The following is a 9298-nucleotide window of genomic DNA, read 5'->3' on the forward strand; positions in this document are numbered from 1 at the left end:
AGATTAGTTGCATGTTGGTTGTACACATGTAAATGAATACCTATATTGACCAAACCTCTCCGGCGAGGGGCCCCAATTGTCAGTCCGGGGGGAGACGAAGTTCGAGTCGCTTTCAAATATGAGAGACTTGTAGGACTGTGTTACAACTGCGGCATGCTGGGCCATGAGATACGGGAGTTTTCAAAGGAAAAATCAATGGAAGGGGGCGAGCTTCCATATGGGGAATGGATGAGAGCAGGTAACAGGAGGAAGATTGATGGTGCAGGACGAAAGCCATCCAGCCCACCTCGCCGGCGTGAAACACAAACTGACAGGTCACATGCTAGGGGTCCGCTGCATCCGGAACCGAAATAAGGAGTTAACTCAGGAGTTAATGCGCAATCTAGACAGCCCGAAAATCAGGGGATTGAAACGAAAAGGACAGTTAATGCTGAAACGGTAGCTATAAATACTGGTGAGGCAGAAAATAAGAACAGAATCATTACGCGAGCACAACGCATGCCTCTTTCAATGCGGCACGTGACACAACTAAGGCATATGATAGTGCACGTGACTCAGGCAAAATAGGGAAGGAAAAAAGAATAGCTCGCAAACCACAAACACGTACGGTACTGGACTCACAGAGCACACTGAAAATTGCAGGAAAGAAACGGGGACACAGTGACAAAGCTAATGGGGTTTCGGAGATGGAGGAGAATGACAGAAAACGGTTCAGGATTTTGGCCGGAAATACAAAATCTTTATGCACAACGGTGGAGGCTGCGATACAGCCCCACCGACCACAATGAATATCCTCAGTTGGAACTGCCGGGGGCTTGGGAACCCCCGAGCAGTAACTGTGCTCTCGCATCTTGTGGGAGTTAAAGCGCCCAAAATTGTATTTCTCATGGAAACCAAACAATCGGTTGAGGAGATGAGAAGTATAAAAGAAGACCTACAATACCATGCTATTTTTACAGTTCCTAGCCTGGGAAGGAGTGGTGGCCTGGCCATGATTTGGAAGGAGGATGTAGACTTGCATGTTCAAACCAGTTCACAAAATCATATTGATGCCATTGTGTTTAGCAGCACGGGTCCACCATGGAGAATCACCGGTTTCTATGGCCAACCGGAAGAAAACCGTCGACATGAAACTTGGAGTTTGTTGCGGCACCTTCATTCCTGGTACTCAATGCCTTGGGTATGTATTGGGGACTACAATGAAATATTATCATCTGATGAGAAGCAAGGCAGATTACCAAAGGCACAAGCCCTCATGCAAGCTTTCCGTAGTGCACTGCTTCAGTGTAATTTGACTGATCTTGGGTACGTTGGAAATGACTTCACATGGAATAATGGAAGACATGGTGATGCCTATGTCCAACGACGGCAAGATCGAGCTTGTGCAACAGTGGAATGGAGAGAGTTTTTCCCTCATTGCCGAGTCACACACTTACAGGTTTCGTATTATGATCACGATCCAATTTTTCTTACCACTAATGCCCCAAATAATTCTGTCCGTAGGAAAAGAGTACCCCACAGGTTTGAGGAAAAATGGGCAGCGCATCCCGAGTATGAATGGATCATTCAACAAGCATGGAACCAGCCTGCCCCTCATGGCAGCCCGATGTTTAAGCTGTTTGAAAAAATTAAGAAGTGCAGGACATCTTTGATTGGTTGGGCACGATTTGCTTTTGGAAATAATAGAGCAAAAATTGAGGAAAAGCACAGAGAATTGGAGTTAACAAGACGAAATATTGGAGACCAAGTGGAGAGGATCAAACTGGTCAGAGGTGAAATAAACAGGTTGCTCTACCAGGAGGAAGTATCTTGGAGACAACAATCAAGGGCAATTTGGCTACCAGCAGGGGACAAAAACACAAAATTCTTTCACCAAAGGGCTAGTCAGCGATGAAGAAAAAATCAAATTGTGGGGGTTTTTGATGAAGCAGGTAGATGGTGTACTGAAGAAAATGAGATTGCTGAAGTGGCAGAAACTTACTTCAAAAATCTATTTACTACAGCACACACAGATTATGCAAATATGGAGGATGTCCTTGAATCAGTTAATAGACGGGTTACAGCTGATATGAATCAGATTCTATTAAGAAACTATACTGCTGGTGAGGTCAAACGAGCCCTATTCCAGATGCATCCCTCAAAGTCACCTCGACCTGATGGTATGTCCTCTTTTTTCTTCCAAAAATACTGGCATATAGTTGGACCCCTTGTCACTGAAGCTATTCTATCAGTACTAAATTCAGGTCACATGTTGCATAAAATAAATTACACTCATATTGTGTTGATCCCCAAAAAAAATGACCCCCAATACCTTTCAGAGTTCCGTCCCATCAGTTTGGGTAATGTGATTTCTCGCATTTATTCAAAAGTCCTTGCTAACAGGCTTAAAATTATTTTACCAAAAATCATATCCAATGCTCAAAGTGCTTTTGTGCCAGATAGACTGATAACTGATAATACAACTGTAGCTTTTGAGGTGTTGCGCAGGATGCAGAATCGTAGAAGGGGAAAAAAGGGCCAGATGGCAGTAAAGCTAGATATAAGCAAGGTGTATGGTAGGGTGGAGTGGGGTTTCCTTGAAAAAATGATGATACGGTTGGGGTTGGATGAAAAATGGGTACATTTGGCGATGGAAACAGTCAATACAGCTTCATACTCAATTCTGATTAATGGGGAGTCTAGGGGTTTTGTTAATCCATCTAGGGGAATTAAATAGGGTGACCCTTTATCACCTTATTTGTCTCTCATATGTGCAAAGGGTATGTCAGCCTTGTTGAGAAGAGCAGAAGAAAGGAAGCAGTTGCAGGGGATCTTATCTTGTAGAAATGGAGTGCGGATTTCTCACTTGCTATTTGCTGATGACAGCTCGCTATTTTGCCAAGCATCAGTTGAGGAGTGCCAGCAACTGATAATCATCCTTGAGGAGTATGAGTGGGCATCGAGGCAAGCAATAAACAGGGACAAAACGGCTCTTTTCTTCAGTAAGAATACAAGGGCAGAAGTGAAGGATATCATCCAAGGTATGTTGGGAGCCCAGGTTATGACTGAGTGTGAAAAATATCTTGGCTTACCCATGGTGGCGGGTAAATCCAAGGTAACTACTTTCAAGGGGCTTAAGGAAAAAATCACAAAACGGGTGATGGGTTGGAAGGAGAAGTTTATCTCAAAAGCGGGACGGGAAATACTGATCAAAATAGTGGCGCAGGCAATCCCTACATATACTATGGGCATCTTTAAACTCCCAAAATCCTTGTGTGATGATATTAATTCAACCCTTGCAAAATACTGGTGGGGGCAAACAAAGGATGAGAAAAAGATTCATTGGATCAATTGGAATAAACTGTGCAGGCCAAAGAACAATGGTGGGATGGGTTTTAGTGATATCCATGCCTTCAATTTAGCTATGCTAGCTAAACAAGCATGGAGATTGATAAAACACACTCACTCACTATTTTATAAGGTGTACAAAGCCCGATACTTCCCAAACAGCTCCTTCATGGAGGCAGAACTGGGGACCAATCCATCGTATGTATGGCGAAGTCTACTCATGGCTAGAGAAATCATTCGGAAGGGTTCTAGATGGCGGGTGGGGGATGGGTGTCATATTCAGGTTGATGCCCATAAATGGTTAAACCATGACCCCATTTTCTCGGGCTTACATCCTAATTCACTATTTGTTAGTGACCTTATTGATGCAGACACTAGGCAGTGGGATCGTGGAAAGATTCAAGCTCTGTTTGCTCCATCAACACAACAAGAGATCCTTGCCATTCCTCTGAACAATCTGCATTCCAATGATGAATTAGTGTGGAAGGAAAACAGCACCCAGAATTTTACAGTGAAGACAGCCTACAAAATTGCCCTTGGCCTCAAAAATCAACCCTAAGGTGAGCACTCACAAGCACGGCAACATGGCAGAATTTGGAAGAAGTTGTGGAAACTAAATGTACCCCCTAAGGTCCGGTCCCTTCTGTGGAGAGCCTGCTCAAATATTTTGCCCACAAAAGACAATCTGCAACGCTGGAAGGTGAGGGTTGATGACGGATGCGAATTTTGCACCCAAGACATTGAGACTACATGTCATGTGCTTTGGGAATGCCCTTTTGCTAGAAATGTATGGGCATTGGCAAGTAGAAGAATTCAGAAGTGCTCAAATAGTGCATCAGATTTTTTTGAGCTGTTCCAGACCATGACAACTAGGCTGAACCATCAGGAGCTTGAGCTATGGACAGTGGTCGTTTGGGCTCTCTGGAATGCACGTAACAAATATCATTTTGAGAAGACCCAAATCCAGCCACAGCGCATCTATGAGGGTGCCTTGGGTCTCTTAACTGACTACCAACATCTCATGACAGCACAAACAACTTGAGCAGTCTCTGTTTTCTCTGTTGTATCTCACTGCTGCATGGTTATCTCACTGTGGCATATTTTCCAGTCCGTGGCCCCTGCCTTGTTGAATACAGAGTTGTGTTTTACTCTCTGGGGGCCCATTATGTCCACTTTGTAACTCAGCTTGTAGTCTTTCTACTATCTTAATAAAGCTTTCTATCTTTGATCTCAAAAAATAATAATAATAAGAATAACCGGTTAATAAGTCCTATACACATTTTATTATTTCTATATGTATGTCAATTTATGTAATGCCAATATTGGTTGTGTTCAAGTCAGTTTTAAATAATGTTACACTAATTAAGTTTAATTTTAATGTAATTTCTTTCCTTTTTGGGAAAGGATCTCCTTCAATTGAATCTTTCAATTCACTTTCATTTTTAGTTAGATGTGTGTCATGTGACATTTATTTGATTTTTAAATAACACATATCTTACATTTATTGGTTCTCATCTTTCCCTACTACTAAGTATAAGTGTTTATGGAGTGGGGGGGCCCAAGGGTCGGAATTCAAGTCTTTAAGAAGGAGTTTCACACACATAAATACTTAAATTTCGGTTAGAGTAGAATTTTTGTCATGTATAAAAAATAAATAAATAAAATAAAACATTACTTTTTCATTTACCATTAATTACTCACCACATCAACACTTTGTAAAAATTGTTATAAATCAATTTGTAACTCTCGTATTTTTCTTAAATTAAAATTGAAGAAAATTAGAGAATTCAATTTGGATAGATGTAGAAATGATATATGATTATGAGATGGGACATGGTTTGAATTTTCCTTTTTGGTGTCAAACAATTCTTTACCTCTTAAATTATTTCGGTAGAAAGTGCTAATGAGTAATGATGGAAAGAGATTTATTATTGTTTCTTTAGTTGTCTCAAACTTGGAGAATTTGATATGTTTAAAAGTTGTGTCATTTATTTATTTATTTTGTTGTCAAGTAAGGAATTAAAGAAAAAAAATTATTGATGTAATTAAATAAAAAATTGTTATATTTTTTCATTCGTAGTCATTGTTTGAAGATGTTTATAATTAAGAAGTTATATTATATAAATTGTGACTGACTTAAAATTTGTTTACATTTTATATTTTTCTAGTTAATATTTTATTAATTATAAATATATTATATTTCTTTATAATTTTATTATATTATTATATTATTTGTGACATCATTAGTTTGACCTTAAAACTAAAAACCATGGTCTCTTCCAATTCTTTTTTTTGAGAGAGTTTCAACTTATGGCGTCCGTTCCTAATGATAACTCTTTATCATTAGACCAAGACACCAATCAGTTTTTGGTGTAAGCAGGGATTGAACCCCAGATCTCTTATACAACCACGGTTTCTTCCAATTCTTTGTCTTGTCTAATTTTAAAAATCATAATATTAGTCCCTTAATTAAAGTCTCTTTAAGATTTTATCTTTCCAACATGACACATAACAAGCTAATAGCATTCATGTTAAAAAGATGACTACATAAAATTGTGGACAGATATTTTGGCTCAATAATAAATTTACCACCATAATATTATCATGGAATAGAGAATCCACATTAATGTTGCTAAAATTTCTAAAAAGCTATTTTAGCACCCAAAACACAAAAAAGCAAGTTACATTGATTGTGCTAAAGCTGAAATTTTTAGCAACTAAGTTACAGTAAACTACCAAAGATGGTAGTTTAATGTAGCTCCAAAGTGATAATTTTTTTTTTCATTTCTCTCTCTTCTTCTCTTTAAAATACTTTTTCTCTTTCTTCCTTCTCTCTTTAACCTTCGTTCCTCTCTCCTCTTTTTTTTTTTTTTTTTCTTTTTTCTCTCTTCTCTCGTCTTGATCGGGACAATTGAAATGGGCAATAGTGTGAGTGTGCTGTGGAGGTTGAGATCAGCGACAACGTGGGTAGGTTTTGGTATTTTGAGTTGTTAGGTTTTGTGGTTCGTGTTGAATCGGTGGCTTTTACCTGGTCAATAATGACTATGTCTTGCAAGAAGCATAAGCCAAGTACTAATAGAACTTGGATATTAAGTTCTAGTTGGTTTAGGGCTTATGTACTAGCTGACCTTTGCTATTATATATATGTTACTATGCAGCAAACTAATTTAATGATAATGAGAGAAAGAGTGGTGCTACAAGACTAGCAAATACAATAGGGTGCTTTATCTGTATGAGAGAGTTAAGGGTGTATTTGAGGTTTGGGTATTGTGAGAGTGCCTGTGTTCTCTGTCGTCGTCTGTGGACATAGGCATATTGCCGAACCACGTAAATTCTTTGTGTCTATTTTTCTTCTCTTCTTTAATCTTGCGTAAGTGGGTTTATTTTCACAGCAATTGGTATCAGAGCTCCATGTTGGTTGATCCAATTGAGGTTAATGCTTTTATTGCCAAGGTAGACGTAGTTAATTTCAATGATATTGGTAACTTCAAGTTCTTTGTAGAGAAGGATGAAAGACATATTAGTACAGGAAGGTTTGATGAAGGCTTTGTTTGGTTTAACAAAGAAACAAAATTAGATGATTGATGACAAGTGGGAATAACTTAAGATGAAGGTGGTGAGTATAGTTCAACTATGTCTGGTAGATAAGCTTATGTATGATGTCATGAATGAGGTGTCAACTACTGTTATATGGTTGAAGTTGGAGAGTCGATATATGTCCAAGTCTCTCACAAATAAATTGGATCTTAAGCAAAAACTTTATGGGCTTAAGATGGTAGAGAGTGCAGATTTGGCTCAACACATCCAACCAAGTAATTAGTGATACGTTATGGATTGATATAAAATTCGATGATGAAGATAAGGCAATGATGCTTTTGACCTCTCTCTCGTTTTCTTATGAACACTTAGTTCAACCCTATGTTGGGGGAAGGAAACTCCAAAATTTAAAGAGATCTTAGGAGCCTTGATGGATCACTACCATTAGAAACAGAATTCGAGTGATCGAAGTTCTGGAGAAGGGCTTGTGGTAAATAGTAATCAAGATCGTGGAAGGAAGAATGACAGGGATAATAGTTTTGCCAGGGATATAGTAATCCAAATCCAAGAGTAAGACAGTGAAGTGCTATAATTGCCAAAAGAAGTGGCATATAAGGCGAGACTATCTAGAATGGAAAAGAAACAAGGATAAAGACAATGAAAGGTCCTCAAGATCTACCAAAATAGTGGCAATAGATGCAAATTTAGATGGAGATTTTTATTATATTTCATCAAATGTAGATGGCAAGCTCTTCTCCACCATGCCATTGCCATAGTTATAGACCTTAGCTTTCATTCTCACACATAAACCCACCATTACATCCTCAACCAAACCCACAAATCAAGTCCCAACCTTTACAATTCCAATCTGGCCTTCCATCTTCAATGATCTCCTTCACTATGCCACCACTTCCTACTCCCACTCTGCCTAGTGAGTCTCTTTCTGATTGTATTTTCTGTTGTTAGAGATTTGGGTAAATTTGGGATTTAAAAAAAAAAAAAAAAAAAATCTAAGGGTAATATAGGCACAATGTACAAAATAATCAATAGTAACATGGAAAGCAATAGTGCGATTAGGAATTTCATCTCAAATATCTCAAATGGTCCAATACCAAAAAGCATTTTCAGTTGTTTGCGATTTGAAATGGTCTAGTACCAAAATGAGCAATTTGGAAATCTTAGAGTCTGTTTGGATACAACTTATTTTGCTGAAAATTGAAAATTTGAAATTGAAAACTGAAAACTGAAAACATTGTAGCAAAATAATTTTTAAATATGTGAATAGTGTCATGGAACCCATTTTTAATATTTTTTCCTAAATAAAATGATTGTGAGTCCCATGAACAGTGCATAAATAGTATATGAACAGTGCGTGAATAATTCTCTGTCTCCTGAAACACGTGAATCAAAAAAAAAAAAAAGAAAAAAAAAAGAGGAAAACGCCTGACACAAACGCACTAGCTTTTTCATCCGGATCCAAACATACACTTAGAGGTTTTTTTTTTCAAAATGTTTAACCAAACTAATAATAATTTATCCAACAAACCTTTATCTATTATCTAACTTCTAGTAACAAAAACAAAATAATGACAAAGAATGACTGGTTTATAAGTCCTATACACCTTTTTTTTTCTTTTTTTCTTTTTAATATATATATACAAGATAGAATTTCTACTCTAACTTAATCTAATTGTACATGTGTGTGAAGCTCCTTCTTGAAGACTTGAACCCCTACCTTTGCGCCTCACACCCCACAAACACTTATACTTGTAGAGTGACCATCGCATCAAGGGTGTGCGGTAGTATACACATATTTTATTATGTCTATATGTATGTCAATTTATGTAATGCCAATATTGGTTGGGTTCAAGTCAACTTTAATAATGTTACACCAATTAATTTAATTTTAATGCAATTTTTTTCCTTTTTGGGAAAGGATTTCTTTCAATGGAATCTTTCAATTCCCTTCCATTTTTAGCTAGATATGTGCCACGTGACATTTATTTGATTTTTAAATGGCACATATCTTACATTTATTGGTTCTCATCTTTCCCTACTACTAAGTATAAGTGTTTGTGGAGTGTGGGGGGTAAATGTCGGAGTTCAAGTCTCTAAGAGAGAGTTTCACACATATACACTTAAATTCAATTAGAGTAAAATTTCTATCATGTATAAAAAAATAAATAAATAAAATAAAACATTACTTTTTCACTTACCAGTAATCACTCACTACATCAACATTTTGTAAAAATTATTATAAAGTAGTTTGTAACTCTAGTATTTTTCTTAAATTAAAATTGAAGAAAATTAGAGAATTAATTTTTTTTATATACAAAATAGAATTTTTACTCTAGCTTAATTTAAGTATATATGTGTGTGAAGCTTCCTCTTAGAGACTTAAATCTCGATCCTTACCTCCCACACCCCACAAGCA

The 9298-nt window shown here is 37.4% G+C and overlaps 1 protein-coding gene across 1 annotated transcript; it reads left to right on the forward strand.

Moving 5' to 3' along the window:
- Positions 1–784: 784 nt before the first annotated feature.
- Positions 785–3886, forward strand: LOC115990651. The gene is made up of 4 exons (XM_031114462.1): positions 785–1772; positions 1932–2159; positions 2469–2617; positions 2759–3886. The coding sequence occupies exons 1-4, from the start codon at positions 785–787 to the stop codon at positions 3884–3886; spliced, it is 2493 nt and encodes an 830-aa protein (XP_030970322.1).
- The last annotated feature ends 5412 nt before the right edge of the window (positions 3887–9298 follow it).

The sequence above is a fragment of the Quercus lobata genome, chromosome 5 (assembly GCF_001633185.2).
Source record: "Quercus lobata isolate SW786 chromosome 5, ValleyOak3.0 Primary Assembly, whole genome shotgun sequence".
Lineage (NCBI taxonomy): Eukaryota > Viridiplantae > Streptophyta > Magnoliopsida > Fagales > Fagaceae > Quercus > Quercus lobata.